The sequence below is a fragment of the Oreochromis aureus genome, linkage group 7, assembly GCF_013358895.1.
Source record: "Oreochromis aureus strain Israel breed Guangdong linkage group 7, ZZ_aureus, whole genome shotgun sequence".
NCBI classification, from domain to species: domain Eukaryota; kingdom Metazoa; phylum Chordata; class Actinopteri; order Cichliformes; family Cichlidae; genus Oreochromis; species Oreochromis aureus.
In genome coordinates this window covers 26,623,101-26,644,942 of record NC_052948.1, presented here as the reverse complement: position 1 = coordinate 26,644,942, position 21,842 = coordinate 26,623,101, and the positions used below count along the sequence as shown (strand labels likewise).

Sequence of the window (21,842 nt, the reverse complement as noted above, 5' to 3'; positions counted from 1 at the left end):
TCAGCTGCTCTGCTGCCAGTAGACTTTACCCTGTTTGTGACTGTCAGACAGACCCACACCCACACACAGAGCATAAGCCTGTGGCAGCACAGCAACCCTTTTCCAAAATCAGTCACTGTGAAATTACAAGTTTATAAACTTACCTTTAATACTATCAGGACAAACGCAAAGTTATCATGACTTAAAAAGGCTACATCAAATTATGTAACACAAATATAACAGATTCGATGAAGTTAAAAAAAAAAAGGCAGTCCACCACAATTTGACAGGAAGCAGGACTTGATCAATCAGAACCATTATTTGTTAGTAAATGTAGAATGGGCTGTTTATTGAAAATGACTTTAAATTGTGTGTCAAAACAATAATGAAATCAAAGGACAAGCACGGTGGGAAAACATATGTTCCTAATATTAAGGAGCCTTGTGTGGCCTCTTCTGTTCCTCCACATAATTACTGGCATGACTGAGTTTAAAAGCATCAAATTTACAAACATAATTGCATTTTCAGCCAATAATTGATGGGGTTTATTTAGTTTCACCCAACTGGTCCTACACTTATGAGAAAAGGATAACTTAACACCTCAAGTTTGGAGAGAGAAAACACGCAAAACGGATGTCCACAAATCAACAGTCCTACAGCAGAGCTCTTTGTCCCAAATGGATTTTATTGGGAAGATACTGTACAGAGCTTAGACTCCTCGGGGCTGCTTGAAGTTCATGCCGACAGTAGGTTGGGTGACCTGCAGGTTGGACAGGCTGCCAAAGTCCTGAGGGACATAAACAAGACACTGGTTTAAGAACTGATCTGAAAGGAGGTGAATGCAAGCAACTCAATATCAACTCAATACTCAATGTCTGAGAGCACCAGGGTCTGACAGGAACAGACAGTCCTGCAAACACAGGGAAGGCTCACATGTTTATATGCCTGTAGTTAATAAATGACCTGGCAACAAAGGCGCCATGATCACCTTTCGATACAGGCTCAAGGGAAATGCAAAAGCAAGAGCAAAGTTACACTGCTAACTGTGTGCGTCTTCTTAATGGAATGGTCCTTCAAATATTTTGGCCTGCTGTGTAGTACGACTACCCGACTGGTTTGTACTTCAGCATTGGTGAGTACATTTATATTCACTTATTATCAGGCATGTGTGGCTGCACCAGCATAAACATTCATGTTTTTTTTTTTAAAATGCTGTCCTGAAATAAGTAAGTGATATGAAGGTTTTAATATAGTGATGTTAAAAAAATGGGTGGGGGATCTAAATACATCACATGAACAACAACACACTTGACAAAAACTGCCAAAATCAGTGTGTGAAAGTGTGTGAAGTACACCCCCCATGATTCCCGTAGCTTGTATTAACACCTGTAGGAGCATTTTGGGTCACTCTTCATTACAACATTGCTCCAGTTCATTGAGGATTGTGAGCATTCATCTCCACACAACTATCTTAACGTGCTCCCAAATTCTTTCAGTCAGGTTGAGGTTTGAACTTTGACTAGGCCATAGTTCCCATCTTTCACTGCATCTCTGTTGGAGATTTGCCCCTGTCCCGTTTCCAACAAGACGTCCAGGTCCTGTGGCTGCAGCTCATATCACTGGTGTCCTCTGTTCATGGGGCGTAGTTTTAGAAGTGCTGTGGTTTACCAAAGCCATGTAAAGGCATTTTTTGATAAATGATCAAAAAGATAAATCACTACCTTTATCTCAGTTATATATTCACCGATTTATTTCAGCATCGTGTAATTATTTCTTTCCCATGTACATTTTAAGTAGTAATACTATTTTTACTTCATAACAGTGGAAAACTTAACTTCATGTTAAAATTATTTAACATGAACACTTAAATTCATCATGTAAATATGCCAGATTTAGCCAGAGAGACTAATTTTCATCTGCTGTCCCTGGAAGGTTGATGGTGTTTACAGACAGAACAGAGCATTTGTCCTGGGCAACCCTTCAAAACAAACTGTACTTGTTCAGTATTTTTAATTGTACTGTTGTCATTTTTAACATTTAAACTGCTATCTGAGGCCCGTGGAATCTAAGGTGCAGGGTTTTGTTTGGCTTTTCAGTTTCTCTGAACACCACATTGTCTGACATTGGGCTGAATTTGCTGGGGTGTTCACTCCCAAGAAGATCGGATTGGATTTGGGCTATTGCTTTGCTCCTTGTGTACATAACAGAGTAGACAACAGACAATAGCACATATAGCATACTTGTGCTATGTGTGTAAAAAAAAAAGAAAAGAAAAACACGTGTTGTCCAAAATGAGTATCTCATTTTTTTCCTGTCTACAACATTTTAAAACAAGTTTTAAGGGCATGCTGCACTTTATCTTGACTCTCTGGTTTGAGTGGCTGTTTTTAAAAGCTCCCTTCTTGCTGCTGAAATCGGGCCATTACAAGCTCAGGTTGATTCTAGTAAAATCCTTTACCTGGAAATTATGCCACTTAAAAGCTGAACACAGGGACATGTTCCAACAAACTGATTTCAGCCATTTAAATGCTTCTGTGCTTTAAATAAAGTCTTCTGGTTTAAAAAGCCCTGAACAGCAACCTCCACTTTGACAGGATCAGTGGTTACACAACAACTGCCAGTTTTAATGAAACACTAAAATGGATCAAAGTTTTCTGAAGTTTCAAACCCTCTGGTTCCTCTGAAGGCGATTCGTGACCTCCCTTGATGTTGCCTGATGAGATGTGCCTTCCTACAACTTCTCTCTAGAACTACACAAACTTTTTCTAAAGAGCTCCACTGGCTGGATAAGATTCAACACTCAAACTCCATTAACTCCAAATATTTTTTTTATTTCCCGACTCAAGACCAATTGCTCTGTTATCATTAACAAGCTTAGATGCCTGTGTCTGATCTAAGTCACTCCACCATTAAACATCTAACAAATCAGCTTATTTCTGTCATTACCTTTGTGAGTCTGTTGCTTTTACATCTTTTTACTTTCATTTGTAGTTGGAACAGCCCTCTAATTCTAAGATTTGTCTGATCACATAATTTTTCAGTAGTTTGTTTTTGTGTTTAAAAGGTTAAAAAAAAATAGCATAACACGGAACACAGAGGATTCAATTTGGGAGACGATTTGTTTACTGTATAACAGAACCCTGATTTTAATTAGTTAATACATTACCCGCTAAGCCCCAGCAGAGTAAGAGGAAAGTAAGTACCTCAAAAACTGCACTTGTTCTGTCCTCTTACAGAAAGACTTACCAGCAGTTTCAGCATCTCCTTGGTGTCGGGATCAACTTCAATCAGCTCCTGGTCCAAAGCAGACACCTGGACAGATAAACACACAGGAATCACATTAACCACCATCTCACACCTCAGTTATTTCCACAGTTACAAAGTAACACCATATTATTTTGTTTACTTATATCCATCTGTTGTGTTTAAAAGAATTTGTACGAGTGCACCGGGTTCAAAAAGAACACAAAGTCCTTCAAAACTCAAGAAAATTTGTATGTGTTGTTTTTTTCTGCATTGTGAATGACCTGCCAACAGACACACCATAATCACACAACTGGTGGCAACTGGTAGAAAGAAAAATAAGTGGTAGAAAGAAAGGTGTTCGGTTCAGGCAGACTACCAGGACACAAAAAATACACATAACAGGCATAATCTGGTTTGATGTGTCCAAAAGCCACATCATGGCTGGACAACCACTCGACTGTTCCAGCTCCTGATGTTTGCACTTCTGAGATCACCTGTGGAAAAACTGGTTGAAGCAAACACTCACAAGTAAATAGTTCTGCCTTGCAGCCAGTAACAAAATGTATGAAGCCAGTGGTACAAAACTACAGTTTTATTCAAATTTGCAACGTAGATGCACGCATACTGAAATATCGGCACACTACACTGCAGACTTTTTTATTTTATTTTCTATTACTCTGCTCTATTACTGTTAAGCTCAACTCCTATAGATGAAACAAATCAAAACCCAAAAGCCAGATGGAGTGAAGATACTTTCTAATCCTAATCAAATGTTAAATGGGTAAAAAGGAAATTAGAGTATCAAAAGCTTTAAATAAACGGATAGGGACGGTATAAAACATGGATGTAGATTCCAGATAGGGAAAATTAAGCCAATGTGGAAATATCGCCAACCTGCATTCTATCTGAAAGCCACCAGATGGCATAAGCTGTGGCTGCAAAGAGACTCCAGATTCTATACAATCCTCCTTGTCTTGACCTCTATCCTGTCGAGTTTATGGTCTTAGTCTCTTACTCTGTATTATATTAAATAAAAGAAACGGTATGCAGTGCTCACACAGAGCAACTTTCAAGCGTCTTTCTTTTACTGCCCTCGACAGGACTCGTTACATATGTCTTGAAAAATGTTTGTTTAGAAATTAGAATAATTGTATTACTCTAGAGTGATTGTTGCAAACAGACTGCATTTAAGTGCCAATTTGATTCGCACAATCCAGAACTGATTCCATCTTATTAGGTCACAATAATTATGGTTGTGCCGTAGTCTCCAACCACTGTTATTCCTGGTGCAACTGTAGCCCTACAGGCTTGTGGGATGAGTTTTGTGCAGCATGTTGCAGTGCCTGGAACAGTAATTGAGATCCATCATACAGTTGACATGCAACACATTAATATTTATATATGCGAAACATTTTGATGTTTTACACAATTAAATGTCAAATTTAGAAATCCATGAGTTTAAAAGTGCAAATAAATTGATCTTCAGAAAACTTTGAGTTATTAACATGTACTCGTTCCACTCCTTTACCCAAAATAATATCCAATCTTTTGCTTTATTTCTTAACATTTGTTTAAGAAAATAAAGAAATGTGCCAAATTTGCCAAAAGAAAAGAAGTTTACTAAGGTAAACTGGAGCAGTTGGCAATTATAACAACAATACTGTAACACTACAGCAATATTTAAAAAAAATTCAGTGGTTCCCTTCAAAGCTGTGTATTTGGAGTTTAATTGTGAAGACTTAGCACAATTTAACCTCACATTTCACAATAACAAAAATTGTTTCAAAAACACTCTTAAAAACAGACTGGTGTTTTAGGCTAATAATGCACAGATTTGGCTATTTGACTGTGGCTGACCCATTTAATCAATCACATAAGCTACCAGACCTCAGTATCAATGACCTGCTGATGCACTCTTGATGCTATTCAGCTCTATATTGCAGCAAATAAATCCATACATTCACAAATAAAAATAAACAGTGATCTGTGTACTCTGCTGACAGCCGTGCAACTATGTGTTGATGGACTATACAATTTTTATCTGTATGTAAAATGAAAATAACTGATGCAGCAATTTAGCCATTCATTCTTCACTTTTTATCTAGTTGTGCATTGCTGTAATATTGTATGATTACAATAGACTCGCCCAGCACATGAGCCCTGCAGTACCATGTACGTTTAGTTACATGACCACTTGAGCATCAGGCTCAAACTTCAGTCAACAATCAGCAGATCGTTCAGCACCTCTCACCACAACATTTACAAACACATCTATGGCAAAATTAGAAAAAGATACCACAGGAACTATCATACTACTGGTCCCAGTGGTTCTGGTAGCATGCCGCCAGAATCAACAAGTTTTACAAGAGGAGATTCACTGCTTTTACCCGGTCTGGTATAACCAACACAGTGATGCATTCACTGACCTCTGGTACATAGTTGTCCCTCCTCTCTCTCTCTTCCTCCTGCAGTTTGATGGAGATTCCTCTGACTGGACCCCTCTGAATCCTCTTCATCAGATGTGTTACATACCTACAAGTGGCGCAACGCACACAAAGTTGTCATCACATGCACTTGCCTATGATAATACCATATAAATTTTTACATATTATAGAAATGTCATGTAGGGACATTGTTACTATAGCAACACCATATGTTAAGATTCTCAAATGCATGCAGCATCGAGACAAGCCTGGGCTTGTCTGAGACCAAGAGCCAGGTGCCAAGGCACCAGTATACCCTCCATGCTGGTTGCTTCACTGCTGCAACATCATTACACAGTCACTTCTATTTATGCCTGTCGTTAGGGTGCAGGAAGCCACAGCAGTATTCTCCTGAATGATAGGTCGCATCACTCAGACAATACATATAAGCACTGACATAGAAAGAGAAGAAATCAAAGAAGCAAAGACACTGCCTAGTGTTGTTTTTTTCTTCCCTCTCACATCCTCAGGTTTTCAAACTGTGCAAAATCTCCCTTGTATATCTGAATCTCTACGCTTCTGTAGTGAATACTATTAAAATGGCGGTAAAAACAGACACAATCATACCCTGGTGTCTTGCAGCCACGGTGCAACACGGCAGGCTACAAAAATTGAGAACTGAGGGTGGTGTACGACACAAAAACGGCGGCCCACACCAGCAGCTGTGACGTTTCTGGGGGGGGTTTTTGCACGTGGTGAGCATACAAACATCACCAGTCTCCGATGACATATTTTCATGAAATACCACTATAATTTTGAGGCTTTTTAACCCACCTCTAATATAAAAACACTGATGGTTTTGAGTGTGTTTTGGTACAAAAGTGACTTTAAAAAATTATGAAATAAAGGCTAACTCTGCGGAGAACTCAGATTCCACACCACAGACCTTCAATCCACATCTGCCTACTTAACAGAAAAACGTATTTATTTTATTAATGTCTACCATCCCAGGAATTGTTTGCGTGTCTTAGAGCACCAGGGTCTGATAGGAATTGATAGTCCTTCAAACACGGGAAAGGCTCAAAGGTTTATCTTCCTGTAATTTTTAATGACCAGGCAACATAGACGCCATGATCACCTTTCGATACAGGGTGGCAGATAAGCAAGACAAATTTGTGATTGTGGGCACCACTTTCCAATAGACAACTCACCCAGCGATCTTGTTGCGGAGCTTCTTGCTGGGGATGATGGCTATCTCTTCGCACACCCTCTTGTTGGTGTGGAAGTCATTTCCCAGCCGGGTGTAGTATTTTTCGATGATGACCCTGGCAGCCTTTTTCACCGTCTTGGTCCTGACTCGTCCCTGCATGAAGAGAACAAGTGTTTACTCGTCACTCCTAGCATTTGGGTTAACTATCGGAACAGTCATTCTGGCACCATTTCTTTGAAAACATCAGTCTGCCACTATAAGTGGATCTAAATCCTATTTTAGGCCTGGCCAATCTGCAGCCAGCTCCCTACCTGCAGGCTGACCAGGTCAAAGCTGTGGCTGTCCTTGATGTTATATGGCTGATTTTGCACACAACCTCCAGCTCCATCATCTTGGACTGTACCAGGCAATGCTAGTCCTTGTTCTGCTCTGCAACGTCAGTGAGCTCAGTGTAGAAGCACATTAAGCAGTTTTCCTCCTGCTGCAGGTTCTGGCTGGAGCGGTCCTCCTGATCACAGTGGGTCTCCTGCACAGCAGAACAAGGACTAAAGGCATCAGCTGCAGCCCAAAATGGTAGAGTTGGAGTCCATCTGACTGGAAGATTACACTAAATGAACAGGCAGCTAAATGAATTGCTGTACCAATACACCGAAGACATAAAGAACTAATTTTACAAACAGGATGAAGAAGCCAAGGTAAACGCACCAACATCCCATAGTATTGAATTGGAGAAGATTTGTGAATTATTATTATTGATAGCACCATTTATATTTGTTTCTTACACCCTTATGTGAGCCTGTGCCAATTTTGTTTGTTAGTTTTATCTTGTTAATGTTTAATATTATACATTTTTGCCTCTGAATGGCTCCAACTTCCTTGAAATAAAGTTTACCCTTAAACTTGTGTGTCAGACGTTGTTTTTGGATTAATGTGGTCAAGTTTTGTCGCACCACATAACATCTTCAGTAGTCTGAAATCACTTGACCGAAGCACTGTGCGACTGAAGCAAAGCTCCCAACTAGACTGCAGCCTCCAGAGCAGCATTAGCTTCCTCAACGACACACAAGCTAACACCTGAGTTGGCTAAGGCGAGCTATACTTTTCGGCATTTTAACCATTTTAACGGTTCGTGAACAAACAAATACCGCCTAGGTTGTTCTGTCAGTCCTGTCGATATTAACCGATAAAAACCCGAACAAGCACCGCGGCTCATTCAGCCGGTCGCTCCGTCAGCAGCAGCGTTACAGAAGCGCCGATAAAAAGTCGCGTTTGTATCATCTAACGTCAATACAGCGGCCACAAGGAAAGATTATTGATCTGCTGCTTATTGGTAAGGTTAAAACGGAATACAAAACATTTAAACGGCAGGATTAGAATAGATAGTGTAAGTAGTCATATAAAAAACACCCACCATGTTGGATCGGCCCTGGTAAAAGAGAACAAGCACACTTCCGGTGGAAGCTTGAACCCTCGGGCGGAAGTTGAAAACAGAAACGTTCTGTCCCTGCAGCGACCCCTCCGACCGTAAGCTAAACAACAACCTCCAACATGCACGTCTCTACAACAGACAATCTTGTGTTGTGCACCAGCTTTTCTCCTCACTGTTCTGCCCTGCTGTTTGTTAGTCAGAAATGTTCGGTGTGTCATCTTGAAGGATGTTTCCATATACAAAAGAGAAATATGCATCTACAGGCGAAACAGAAAATAATAGAAGAGAAGATGAGGAGAGCTCAAGTGTTTCTTTGACAGTTTGTTTGATAAACTTACTACGTTAATGAAAGCAGTAAAGATGGTGGGAACAATCACAAGACCACAAGGCCAAAGCTGAAGAGAAAAACAAAGTTTGATTGTGTATTGTTGGTTAAGGTTATGTATGAAGCAAAGTGTGTTGTCTTGCGATATCCAAATAATGAACCTGACCTAACAATACAAACAAAGAAATACTGATAGCCTATATACCATCTGACATGTCATGTGACGTGTGCCACCACGTCAACAGATAATGATGGATACAGTTGAAAAAATGGCAAAAATCAAAAACATTACTTAATCAGGGAATACTGTTTTCATGAAGTGGTACATGGTCTGCAACAGTGCTTAGGTCAAAGTAACATCTTTGTGGATGGCAGAACCCAAAGTTGCCCAACAGAACTGTGAATGACCATGGCAGACCCGATGGCATGAACATGCTTTGCAGCATCTCTTTATTATTATTTCACCACGGTTGCTGTATAAACCACAGCTGCAGTTCTCCGCTCACAGCTCAACATACCACCAACAACAACAAACACAGGACCCAGTACAATATTTAAGTCGGCGGGGCATGATTGCAGATGCCGTGCAGGTGTGTCCGCCTTCCCTGCACGGCACCGCGAGCCACGCACCGCCACAAGAACACTGCCCAAAACATTTACACTGCCTCTGCCAACTTGCCTGCATAGGGAACGCCTGGCACCAGAATGCAGGTGTTCCCTAGGTAAGAGAAAATGTAGCTTACACCAGTTGATGTAACATGTGACATTATTATGATAATAAAATAATACCTTTATTGATCCCAAGGGGACCTTTGTGTCTGACATAGCTGATCTGCTATTTGTATGAAATTAAAAAGCCTAATCGCTGTGGGAGCAAATCTTTTTTTTGTATCGCTCTGTTGTACAACAGACAGAGAGGAGTCTTCTATTATTGATGTTTTTTCTTCCATGAAAACATTGTACAGTGGGTGATAAGAGTTATTTGCAATGGCTTCAAATGTTTTTCCACATCTTCAGTGTGCATCTCTCCACCACCTCCCCCAGCATGTCCAGTCTGGCTTCAGCGCCAGCTTTCTTCACTAGTTTGTCTAATCTCTTTGCATCCTTGTATCTAATGCTGCCCACCCAGCAGACTGCAGCACAGAACGGCACACTTGCCACCATAGACTGATAGAACACCTGCAGCAGTTTACTGCAGATGTCAAGAGCTATTAGTTACCTTAACAAAAATAGGCAATTCTGCCCCTTTTTGTATAGTTCATCTTTATTCAGGGACTAGTCTCATTGACCAATGTCTCAATTTCATTTGTAGATGACAACTAAATGGCAAAAAAAGGTTTAGTCTGACAGGTGGGCGTTATTTTCAAATAAAATGTCACAAAGTATGATTCAGTTTCATGTGTGATAGTATAAAACAATTTCAAGAGATAAGGTAGACTTTATTAGTCACAGAGTTGGAAAGTTGTGAAATATGCTACCAAAGGCAGACTAACTGCATTATTTAAAGAATGCATGAAAATCCTCTGTAGGCTAGTGCAGGATGAACAGGTGAGTTTGCTGTACTGTGATGGATTTAAAGTGTGTGACTATTGCACAGTGGCTGTGGGTTCATGGTCACAGTTAGGTACAGAAAGGGTAGCAGAGAGGAATCCAAAGTTAAGCTGATGATGCTTAGATTCATTCACTGAATTCCACATTCATACCAACTTTATAGTGTCTAATATAAAGACAGCATGAACAGTGTACTGTCAGTGTAGAGGATGGAAATCATCCAGTACGACTCATGAAAGATCTGCTTACATCTGGTTGAATTCAGTTGTTTAAATCCACAAAGTGCAGTAAACCTCAAACCAGCAGCAGCACAGGTCAGCTGATCACAGCTTGTACAATAAGAAAATCTACTGGACTGCTCAGTAGAAATTATTGTGAGTTGTGATTATTTTCCCCACACTGAGTCGCTACAACCGATTTTTGGGTTCCCCCACATGCTGAGTCCCACTTTTAAAGTCTTCCCTACTCGTTTCCCTCACATCACCCTCTACAATGTAGGCAACAGAAAATTAAGATTTTTTTTATTTTTCTGTTCATGTTCTATTTAACTGATTCAAGCTGAGTACATTTAGAATTAAAAATTAGACTGAACTAAAGCTCCTATCGACTAATTTTTTGTTATTACATTGATATAACAACAAGGTTTTGTTAGCGTTGCATAAAAGAGCTGGTAGAAATAGTCTTCAAGGAGCTACTTCTTACTTTCCTACTCTCTAACTGCCTGGAACCACGGAGCCCAATTAGCATTTGCCATAGAATACCACAACTTGCATGACAACTACTGGCACGCTGTAATGTCCACAGAGAACAGGTTCCTCATGAACACATTTGACAGATGTGAGTCTGGAAAAAGCATGGGGGGTGTTATGCTACCTGAACAGTGAACATGAACAGTGGCACCAACTAAGCAGACCCAGTGCATGCTGAGGTGTTGCACACGGGCTTTGCCCTCACCTCAGAAAATCTGGGAAGAGAAATGAGTGATGTGTGTCTTCGTTCCTATGATAGTGCCATATGTGTATTTCAGGTTAGCACACTGTGAAATCACACAAAAACTACCTCTGTAAGCTAAATGCATAGGCCTTTTATGGATGTGGTTGCTTATTTTTGTGTAGTTTGCTGCCAGCAAAAAGGCAGGAGTTATGAACAACATGTTATGAACTGTGTTATGATACAACAATTATTAAAGCTTTGCAATGTACCAATATTATGATTGTGGAAATTTATTTTCAATACTGAGCCCCTGAATATTTGGAACACGTGTTGGAAGTTGATATTTTTGTTGATACTGTGCTAAAACCGATGTTAAAAGGGTTAATCCTAGAAAAGGAATGATTAAGGGTTTAAGATGCGGTTCATTTTATTAGTTTTATAGTTTATTTAGTATTCTAAGCTTTTGCATGATTGACATATTGAATATTCGCCGGTCTGAAAACCCTCTAGTGTGAAAGCCTGATTTTTGCTGTTAAGTGAGATAACTGCAGTTGATTTCTAATTGGTTGAATTATACTCTGTGATTGAGACCATAGAATGTAAGAGCTTCAATGTTTATTTGGTTTATATCGTTTAATACTGAGTATGTTTAATATCTAATGCCAGTGATCCGTCATCGCAGCATACGAATCAGCAGCATACATTGCGTTAGTCGCGTGTGCGCGCATGCGCATTTTAGAATAATTCCACTATGTCAATAGGAGCCGTCAGTTCACAGACGACAAACGGTAAGTAAATTATCTTTCTTTTTACGTAAGCAAAGTTTTCTATTTAGTGATATACGGTTAGGGTGACTGCTGGTCTCACAGCTAATGGCTGTCTAACAGGTATAGCTGTCGGTTTGTGCTATGGATAAATCGATCTGAATGATCCAATGTATGTTGAACATCGGCATACAACAAAAGGATAGACATTCAAACAAAGAAACACAGTTGAACAAGGGAACATTTGCACATTTATGTTGTGTTTGTAATTTGTAATAACAGAGAAAATCTGGGAAGAGAAATGAGTAGTTCGTGTCTTCATTTTTCTGACAATTTCACCTGAACTTTTCAGGGATTCAGGATTTCAGGGCATAAACATTTGGTAATATTGTCTGTTATGAATTACACAAATTCATATTTTGATTTTTAAAAAATAAAATTATAGTTTGTTTCATTTAATAAAGATTTACGCCGGTAGATAGATGCTGCCGATATCATTTTGTTTGTACTTCATTTCCCATGCGGCATTCTTCTCTCACGTGACTTGTCACAGTCACATGTCAACATGGCTGCCACTGTATGCAACGAAGATTTCACCAACTTACAGCTTCTTCTGAAGGTATTTATGTCGAATATTAATATTTTGTAAAACAGTCAGCTTTCAGAAAGTCTGTTAGTCTGCTAGCTCCTTTGTATTTCTCATTCTGTGGACATAAACACACGATTTTTATCTAAATGATGGAATTTTATATTAAAACTTCAGTGAAGTGGAACTGACCTTAAAAACCTCCAGTGACAGTAAATTGAACCACATTAGAGCAGATTAGAGGACATCTTAGGCCTTCACGTACTTGTGCAGTACGTGTGCACATCTGAGAAACTGTTAGATATTCTTCACGTTAGTTTTAAGTCACTGAGACTGGACTGTTTTTTCTCTGGAGGCTCCTTCTAAAGACGCAGTGAGAGAGGTTTGTGTGCAGAGTCAAAGAGGTCTGAGTCGACGGCTAACTGAGAGCACTGCAGCAACACTCGGCATTTCGGAAGCCCAGGCTGCACAGGTAACACGAAAACATGAGTGTGTGTTGGTCCTTGCAGTGTGTGTGGACATACAGTAGTTTACTAACCCATGCTGCAAGCACTTGACTGTGTTTTGGGGGATATAAAGCAAGTTCCCGTAATATCAGTCATTGAATTTTAATTTGAGGACTTGGGTTAAAATGGATTTATATAATTTTTTTCCTACCAACTCGCAACTTAAAATGACTGTTCTACGTGTAGAGACATGTGCACTCACTCTTATGATATGTGTCAACACTAAAAAACAAACAAAATAAAAAAAACCCTCCATACAGAAACTAATAAGTCGATACTGAAGGCAAAGCAATAACTGTTTCTTATTTCAATTTTTTTGAACAAGAAAACCTCAATTTTTCCATATTTAATTTAGGAATCTGAGAGTCTGCACTGATATTATTAAACTGAGGCAGAAGACCAATACAATTGTATGCTCACACAACTAATATGCCAGGTAACAAAAATGCATGACAAGCCAAAACAACACAAAAGCATGGCACATGCCAGCACTTATGACATCAAAAATGTAACCAAAACTGAAGCCAGAACTTCAGGGGCAGTTTGGCCCACGTGCAGGACATATTGTTTGCCAGATATTCCTATTAAGTTCCAGTTTAGTGACATCAGTTGCAAACACCAGTTGGCTATAATGCCATGTGTCACCACTATGCTTAGTGAAGCTTAATCAGTACTCAAAAAATAACTTGTGTCCCAATACACAATACTGGTCAAAGGTTTTGAAACACCCCAACTTTTCCAGTTATTTATTGCAATTCAAGTCGTTCAAGTCCAGTGAGTAGCTTGAAATGTTAAAAAAGGTAAATGGTGAACAGGAAGAGGTTAAAACAAAAGGTAAGGTTAACCAAAACTGAAAATATTGTACATTTCAGAATTATACAAAAAGGCCTTTTTCAGGGAACACAATATGGGTTAACAATTTAAAGCAGTTCTGCACCAATGGAGGCTGATCAAGCCTTGAAAGCTGGTGCTACTAATTCCTACAGGTGTTCCAACTTTTCTGGTTTTCTTACAACCCCCTCTGTCTGCAAAAAACCAGTGTTGGAACACACTGTGGTAGCATACCCTCATGAGCATCAGTTAAACAGTAATGTACTGCAGAAAGTAGTGTGTTGCTACAAAAATTGCGAGAAAAAGGCAATTAACAATGGAAGAGAGACAGACCATCATAACACTTAAAAATGTTGGTCTTTCCTATAGAGAAACTGCAAAGAAAGTCAAAGTGTCAGTGAGTCCAGTTTCCTTCAGCATCAAAAGGCACTCAGAAACTGGGGCAAACTCTGATAGGAAGAGGTCTGGCAGACTCAAAGCCACAACCTAACCAGAGGACAAGTTTCTGAGAGTTAACAGCTTGTGTGATAGGCGGCTCACAGGACAACAGCTTCAAGCACAGCTTAATAGTGGTTGTAGTAAGCAAGTCTTAGTTTCAACTGTAAAAGGAAGACTTCAAGCTGCAGGTTTGACAGGACGAGTTGCAGCAAGAAAGCCAGTGCTAAGACGTCAGAATAAGAAAAAGAGGCTTGCCTGGGCCATGAAACACCATCACTGGACTACTGAAGACTGGAAGAAGGTATTATGGACTGATGAATCAAAATTTGAAATCTTCGGTTCATGCGCAGGATCTTTGTACACCATTGAGTGGGCAAAAGGATGGTTCCACAGTGTGTGGCATCAACTGTCAAACATGAAGGAGGAAGTGTGACGGTCTGGGGCTGTTTTGCTGGATCCAGGGTCGGTAACTTGTACAGAGTGAGAGGATCCCTGAGCCACAACTGGAAAAATTGGGGTGTTCTAAAACTTTTGACCTGTGTGTTAGGGGAAGCCTTTCTATAGAGACCAAATGGGGGAGTTTGCACCACGCTTTAAACATGCTTTGTGTGCTGTAAAGTAAGGTATTTTGGGGTCTTGGAGTCTTTGGCAGGTGGTTCACTTGTGGAGCTGGCTTTGGGTGGCCAGTAGAGGAACTACAGTTTTTGACATTTCCTAACTGGGTTAATTTTCTTGATCCTCATATTGGAGAACACGGAATCATTAAAATTTTGACATTCTTACTTAAAGTTCAGTGAGCATCAAAATAGTTAATTATTGCTGGCTTTGATCGAGGATTTTAAATAGCTGTAAAACATGTATTTCCAATGTGAATCTGAGTTATTTTCTGTCCTTTAGCTGGTCCAGTCCCTCCATGCACTCTCCCATTACGTCCTTTTCTACAACCTCAGCTCTCCAGAGCAGATCCTCGCTATCTTCCCCGAGTCCTTCCATTCCAGTCTGAAAAACCTGATCACCAAGATTCTGTTAGAGAACAGGTCAGTCCCAGAAAAACCTTGAATGCTGCACGCTATTCATTTGTTTTAAGTCAACAGTAAACTGTTTTTGTTATTCCCTTCAGAAACCTAAATAAAAATGTTGATTAGAAAAAAAACCCTGAAAAATATGTTATCCACGAAAAAAGTAATGTGGGCTAGAGAGGGTGATAAAGGTATTAAATGTGTTTAACAGGATGAGAAATGTTCTCTTTCTTACTGTTTTCCCTATCTTACTATTTGCTGATGATGAAACCATAAGCTGTAATTATGTATGATGTCTCTGCTGTTTTGCAGTGCAACATGGAGGACAGAAGCCCTCAGTAATCAGAGTGAGTAGACTCTATACTCGTCGTTTATAGCTATGCACATGTGTGTGTGTTTATGTGCGTTTGAATGCATGTAATGTATGTCTCTCCTTCTATAAACCATACCATACCATGATGGTAAAAGATGACACTTGTATGAGACATATATTGTACCTCTGCCTGTAACAGCAAAGCTGACAAAAATCAGACATGTTTTTGCCTTGTTCATTGTAAGGATGTGATTTATATTGCTTTGTAAAAGCAATTTGGCTGGACCACCAATATATGTGGAAAACAATGGGGATGATGTCAACATCTGTCCTTATATTTGGCAGTTTTTACCATTATACTGCAAGACGGTTTGACTGGGAGTTCATCTTGCCGTTTCAACCGTGCTTGCATGGAAGCCTGTGTTAAATGACTGTCTGTAGGAAATTATTTTATCTAAATGTAATGTCCTCTGAAATCATTGAGTCGTGTGTGTGTGTGTGTGTGTGTGCGTGTGTGTGTGTGTGTGTGTGTGTGTGTGTGCATGCATGGATGGACCCAGTCTCTCTCCCTCAACTGAAGGACTTGGATTGGAGAGTTGACATGGTGACCAGCTCAGATTCAGTCAGTCGGATGTCGGTGCCAACCTGCCTGGTTCAACTCAAGGTCAGTGTGAGATCACCTGCTTCAGAATATGTTTTTTGCATAAATATGAGCTAAACCATCATCAGCTACAAAAGTCCTGAAAGCAGATCGATTGAACCCCTGATCCTCCCTGCCACCTGCTGCTGGATCAAAGAATTCCTCACCAGACGGTCAGACTCAGGTCAATCCGGTCCCACACCTCCAGACTCACAAACAACTTCTTCCCCCCCACCCATCCCTGCCCAGCCACTTAGCTATCTGAGCCATGGTCTGAGTAACCCTTGTCACTCAGGCCGCTCACACATGAACTCTAGTCAGACCTTTTCCTTTGCACTACTTCCAAGAACTTTGCATGCACAGTTGATGCAGAGCACCCATAACTTCGTTGTACATGTACAATGACATTAAAAAGCTATTCTATTTTATTCTAGTGGACCCAATTATGTTCATTTATTTTTGGATCAAGCTATAAAACAAAATCAAACCCAATCGAAGACAGGTGGCTCTTTTATTTATCAAAAAAGTCCACCAAGGCCACTTCTTCTGTAAATTTCTGCTTCTTGGTCTACCCAGGCAGTGTTTGAAAAATCCATTATTTTCAAGAGGTCACTCTGACCTGCAGATCTGACCCTGCATCACCCCTGCAGCTGGCCTGAGTGACATATACCATTCACACATCAGCCACCATCAGCCCAGATACCAGCCAGTTATTTATCTCTCTTGCATCAGATCCAGGAGCCATCCATCTCCCACGATGTGCAAAGAAAAAATTTTGGACATAACAATAAAGTGCACATCATACGCACATATTCATGTATCGTATCATATAATCATATATCGGATGTGTTATAAGATAAAATGCTATACTACTATATTATATGAGGCGTTATATAAGGATTGAAATAAAGTATCTTACATCAATCAATCAACGGGATATTCCAGTGTTTTAGCTTTAGTATAATTGAGATTTTAACACAGTTTAACAAACACACTCATTCATAAATAATTGTTGAGTAAATGGTGATGCTATTCATGTTTCATACTGAAGGTATGGTCAGAGTGGGCATATTCACAAAATTCTCGACATTCACAAACGTCCAAAAACAACATAGTGCATTGACTCATTATGCTGTGTTTGGAGGCAGAGTAAACAGAGGTGGCAAAAGTACAGACTTTCTGTACTTAAGTAGAAGTACAGATACTAGTGTTAAAAATACTCCAGTAAAAGTTGAAGTACTGATTCAGCTTTTTTACCCAAGTAAAAGTGAAAAAACACAGGCTCTAAAATGTACTCAAAGTAAAAAAAGTAGCTAGTAACCATTTTTGTACAAAGGTAACTGAACCTTGTGCTAAATGAATATAAACAATATCAGTACATGAGAGTGCAAATATTTTTCCAATCTAAATTCTCATAAAAGGTTTAATCTGTTATGTAGAACAGAATGTAAAAAAAATAACTATTTTCTGTTGCCTGCGGGGTGAGTTTGTCTCCACATCTAAACAGTAAAATGAGTACAGTCAGGGGTTACAGTAGGATTTAGCAGGTGGGGGAACCCTAAGATCTGTGTAGTGGCTCAGCAAAAGGAAATAATCACAACTTTTATAGTGTGAGCTTCAGTAGACTTTCTAAGTGTACATGACGTGACCATGTACACAAACACTTGAGTGACGTTAGCTCTCCTTCTTTTCTCTCCCTGTGAAATACAGCACCTGGAGCAACACACTGTGCGACAAATTGCACACAAACAGTTTGTGTGTTTGCTAATGTTTGCTGAGCTGATAGAAACGTTGAATTTGAAATTACCTGCCACTTACAAAAACATCACTCCCTTCATGCGTTCTCCTCTTCTGTAGCGCTAGCTAGATGCTGAAGTACTACAACCACAACATAACTGCACTCCTTCCAGCCCCCTTTAATCCCCCCAAGTATAAACGCTATAAATGAACCTAAAGTAACAAGTCTGTTTTGAAAATGTAAGGAGAAGAAAGTACAGATATTTGTTTTAAAATGTAGGGAATAAATGTAAAAAGTTGTCAGAAAATTAAATACTCAAGTACAGACACCTGAAAATTCTACCTGAGTGACAAAGCATTTGTTACCCATGCTGCAGATTGCTGCGTTTAAAGTCTTTATCTAATCTCGTGAAAAATGTCATGCACTTTTTATTTTCAGATGGTGGATCCATGTTCATCAGCAGGCAGTGAGTCTGTTTCCTCTGTGACTGTGGAGCTGAGTAGGGAGTCTCTGGACACTATACTGGATGGACTTGGACGCATCAGAGACCAACTGTCAGTAGTTGCTGGGAAGTGATCACTGAAAGCTCAGAGACAGTGCTTTGATTTTTACAGTGTGATGCTGATGTGTTTGGATTATCATCTGTGTCTAACAACTGCCTGTGTGTCACCACTTTGCCCCAGTACAAAAGTCAAGATGAAATATGGTGGAACTATTTCCATCCATGTTGAGTTAGTGCTTTAAGAATTTCTCCAGCAATGAAGGTAAATTGAGACATAAGGTCTCACCTCCTGTCTCGTCCAATTGGTAAACTTGTATACCTGGAACTTTGATAGAACCCATCAGATTTCGTCCCCACAGTTTTCAAGATAAAATTTATTGCCATATGTCTGCTCTTTACTTTGTATAGAGGTCCCAGTAGTGGGTGGAACCATGATAATGTGTGTCTACTTCCAGTCAACACTGAAAAAACTTTGCAAATGATTTAACTAGCTGAAATTGTCACAGGTGTCATGTCCTATATATCTGTGTATTAATTTGGTGATTTAGAAAATATCTGAATGTTGTTTAACTAACAGATTAGAATGAAATATGTCTTTTTTACACTGTTGGAAACATAGAACACACACCAAGGATACCTGTTCAATCAATAAAAATTAATTTTAATTGGATCTGCCACAAGATGAAGCAATTTCCACGTCTTTTTTACCAAGCAGTTTTAAACTGAAGACAGTAGCTTTTGCAGAAACACACAATTTATTCCCATTTCTTTCACTAGCTCTATAAAATGTTTCAATGATAATGTAGTTTAACAGGCATAAAATTGTATTTTTGCACCAACAAGGTGATTCCCACAGCATTTTTAGCTGAAATCTTGGCCTATCTTGGCACTGTCTGCAATATGTCCTTAAAAGTTGGGCAAACCAGATAGGTTCTGGACTAAAAAAGTAGCAAGGTCTAAAAAAAACATAACAATGTACAGCAGATAAAATGTCTTAAAATGCCCATTCCGTTTGCTCCAGTCTGAATGCCAAATGTCTTTGGGCACAGCATGAATGTGAGTTAATGTTAGATGGAAGCAATTATATAGAAAGAGCATAGAAAAAAGTGTTTGTGTGAATGAGGCAAGCTGTGTAAAGTGCATTGAGTGCTCACTTAGAGTCGAAAAGCTATCTAAGAACCACTCAATTTACCAATTAGTGTAATACAGCTAACAGGACCCACGTTGCAAAGGTGCCCCACAGACTATCAAACACATACTACGAGGATGTAAGATGGGACAGTGTACACTGAGAGACACAACAAAGTTGCTGGAATAGTGTACAAAAACATCTGTGCTGCATATGGACTAGAAGTCCCCAGTTTCCAATGGCAGACGCCATCAAAGGTAGTTGAAAACAACATGGCTAAGGTCCTGTGGGACTTCAAATTCCAGACAGATGAGCAGCTGGCTAAACAATCAGATATAATGGTGGATCAGAAGGGTCATAAGACTGCAGCTTGTTATAGATGTGTCAATCACAGTGGACAGCAACATCAGGAAGGAACACGAAAAAATACAGAAGTATCATGGGCTGAATGAACAACAGGAGCAGACGTTTGAATTTCTTGAGAAGGGGACTTTCCCCTGTTGATCTGCCTGCAAGAAAACTGCACTAGCCTCCATCTTGCTGTCATCAACCTGCAAATAGAAAGGATGGGCCATCAGGATCAAATCTATGATAATATCTAACCCTTTCCAGCAAATGTACCAATTCTGGCTTGGTAGAAGGTGTTGTGCCAGACTGTTATGGTGATGGGAGCGCTGAGCTAAAAGTCAAAGCTTTTTGATTTGCCAGTGCATTACCCAGATTTCATAATGAAATCTGGTTAATAACTAAAAGAAGAATATCGCAACTGCAAGTTGCTGGATGATGAAGTTTCCTCCAAAAGGTGGCTTGGCTCAGCTTTACATATAGGATGAGGAGTGCAGATATCCACACCAATTTCATAGATAAGCTGCTGCTCCGCGTCTCAAAAGGAGCCTATTCAGTTGGTTTGGGCCTTTGTTTAGGGTGCCTCCTGGACACCTCCCTTTGGAGTTTTTCCAGGGACGCCCAACAGGGAGTGTGCCTGCATGAACCCAGAACCCGCTGGAGAGATTATATAGAGTTGTGGTCTGAAGTTTATTATTCACTCATCATGGGCTTTTGACAAACTGTTCTTTTTACAGGGATTGTACAGAATACAGCTTTAATGAATTTAAAAAACAAGAATTTGATGCACAAGTTTTAATTTATTCAGAATTTTCTCTTATAAAAATAATTCTGGCTGGATATTTGATGAGTTCATTGCAATTGGTTGCTTTCCTGGCCTGTATCTTGCTTTTGTAATCCACAAATTTTCAAAAGGATTGATGTTGGGACTTTGGGAAGGCCATAGTAGAAGCTTAATGATAGTCTGTTTTATCCATTCCAAAACCAGTTTTTATGTTTTTTTGGGATCATTGTTGGAACATCCAATTGCATCTGAGTTTCAACCGTCTAGCTCTTGATTTGGGTTGAAAATGAAGAATGTGGGGGTAGTCCTCATCTTTCATTATTCCATTCACTGCATATAGTGTACCAGCACCACTGTTGCTAGCTAGCTCCAGGGGATTATGGTACTACCACCACCATGCTTAAAATGGTCAGTGTTCTTAGGTTTTAAAGTCTCCTCTTTAATCCTCCAAACATATATCTTGTTAGTGAAGGCAAATAGCTCAGTCTTTGTGCTAATGTGGCCCACAAGTTCTCTACAAGAACTGGTTCTCGAGATGACCAAGGACCCAATGGTGACTAACAGAGCTCCAATTTTCCTCTATGGAGAGAGAAACTTGCAGAAGGATGATAATTTCTACAGCACTCCACCCAAAGGCCTGTATTGTAGAGTGGCCAAATGGAAGCCACTTCTCAATAAAAGGCACATGACAGCCCGCCTGGAGTTTACCAAAAGGCACCTGAAGGCGAAGGTTTATCTTCCAACAGGACAATGACCCTAAGCACATGGCCAGTATAAAAAAAAAAAACGAGTGGTGTTAGGACAATTCCTTTGTCCTTGAATGTTCTTGAGTGGCCCAGCCAGAGCCCAGACTTGAACCCAATTGAGCATCCTTCAAGACTGCTCAAAGAAGTCCTACCATTAATTGATACTTTCACCTATCGCTATTAATTGGCTGTGTACTACAGGCCTTTAAGGTTGAAGTAAAAAGCATTTCTTAAAAAGCCATCACTTGACCCAGCTGTCTTAGCTAATCATTGGCAAATCTTCAACCTTTCTTTGATCTTAAAAAAAAAATGTTGACAGAGTAGTTGTTGGGTCTGTGTTTCCACAAGCCCCGCTGGTTTTAGAGACTTATTCGTCATGAAGAAAACAAGACAGTCAGCGATCGA

General features: G+C 39.8%; 2 protein-coding genes and 2 non-coding genes across 6 annotated transcripts; 1 reads left to right on the top strand and 3 right to left on the bottom strand.

Annotated features, from left to right (window-relative positions):
* Positions 1-644: 644 nt before the first annotated feature.
* On the bottom strand, positions 645-8,410 carry LOC116330999 (40S ribosomal protein S17). 2 transcript variants are annotated; one of them, XM_031753504.2, is made up of 5 exons: positions 8,270-8,410; positions 6,860-7,011; positions 5,652-5,757; positions 3,226-3,291; positions 645-766 (listed from the first exon to the last, which is right to left on the bottom strand). In XM_031753504.2, the coding sequence occupies exons 1-5, from the start codon at positions 8,270-8,272 to the stop codon at positions 689-691; spliced, it is 405 nt and encodes a 134-aa protein (XP_031609364.1). In that variant the 5' UTR covers positions 8,273-8,410; the 3' UTR covers positions 645-688. The 2 variants fall into 2 exon arrangements, with proteins under 2 accessions (XP_031609364.1, XP_031609363.1); XM_031753503.2 differs by lacking the exon at positions 8,270-8,410 and having other exon boundaries at positions 6,860-7,017.
* Positions 852-981, bottom strand: LOC116331028. The gene has a single exon (XR_004200278.1). It is a non-coding gene; the product is annotated as a small nucleolar RNA SNORA71 (small nucleolar RNA).
* On the bottom strand, positions 6,672-6,800 carry LOC116331027. Its single transcript, XR_004200277.1, has one exon. It is a non-coding gene; the product is annotated as a small nucleolar RNA SNORA71 (small nucleolar RNA).
* Positions 8,411-11,857: 3,447 nt separating the features above from the next.
* On the top strand, positions 11,858-19,119 carry commd9 (COMM domain containing 9). Of its 2 annotated transcripts, XM_039614202.1 has the most exons (8): positions 11,858-11,884; positions 12,213-12,242; positions 12,414-12,479; positions 12,802-12,918; positions 15,119-15,258; positions 15,553-15,587; positions 16,114-16,217; positions 18,370-19,119. In XM_039614202.1, exons 3-8 carry the CDS (start codon positions 12,426-12,428, stop codon positions 18,505-18,507), a joined length of 588 nt encoding a protein of 195 aa, XP_039470136.1. In that variant the 5' UTR covers positions 11,858-11,884; positions 12,213-12,242; positions 12,414-12,425; the 3' UTR covers positions 18,508-19,119. The 2 variants fall into 2 exon arrangements, with proteins under 2 accessions (XP_039470136.1, XP_031609373.1); XM_031753513.2 differs by lacking the exon at positions 12,213-12,242 and having other exon boundaries at positions 11,866-11,884.
* The last annotated feature ends 2,723 nt before the right edge of the window (positions 19,120-21,842 follow it).

Bases quoted from the DNA above. Each gene is read 5' to 3' on its own strand.
- commd9 (XM_039614202.1), top strand. From the start codon at position 12,426: ATGGCTGCCACTGTATGCAACGAAGATTTCACCAACTTACAGCTTCTT. The intron at 12,919-15,118 runs GTAACACGAAAA...TCTGTCCTTTAG, and splicing joins CGGAAGCCCAGGCTGCACAG to CTGGTCCAGTCCCTCCATGC. The intron at 15,588-16,113 runs GTGAGTAGACTC...GGATGGACCCAG, and splicing joins AGAAGCCCTCAGTAATCAGA to TCTCTCTCCCTCAACTGAAG.
- LOC116330999 (XM_031753503.2), bottom strand. From the start codon at position 7,017: ATGCAGGGACGAGTCAGGACCAAGACGGTGAAAAAGGCTGCCAGGGTC. The intron at 5,758-6,859 runs GTGAGTTGTCTA...CGCCACTTGTAG, and splicing joins CTCCGCAACAAGATCGCTGG to GTATGTAACACATCTGATGA. The intron at 3,292-5,651 runs GTCAGTGAATGC...TTATCTGTCCAG, and splicing joins GGGACAACTATGTACCAGAG to GTGTCTGCTTTGGACCAGGA.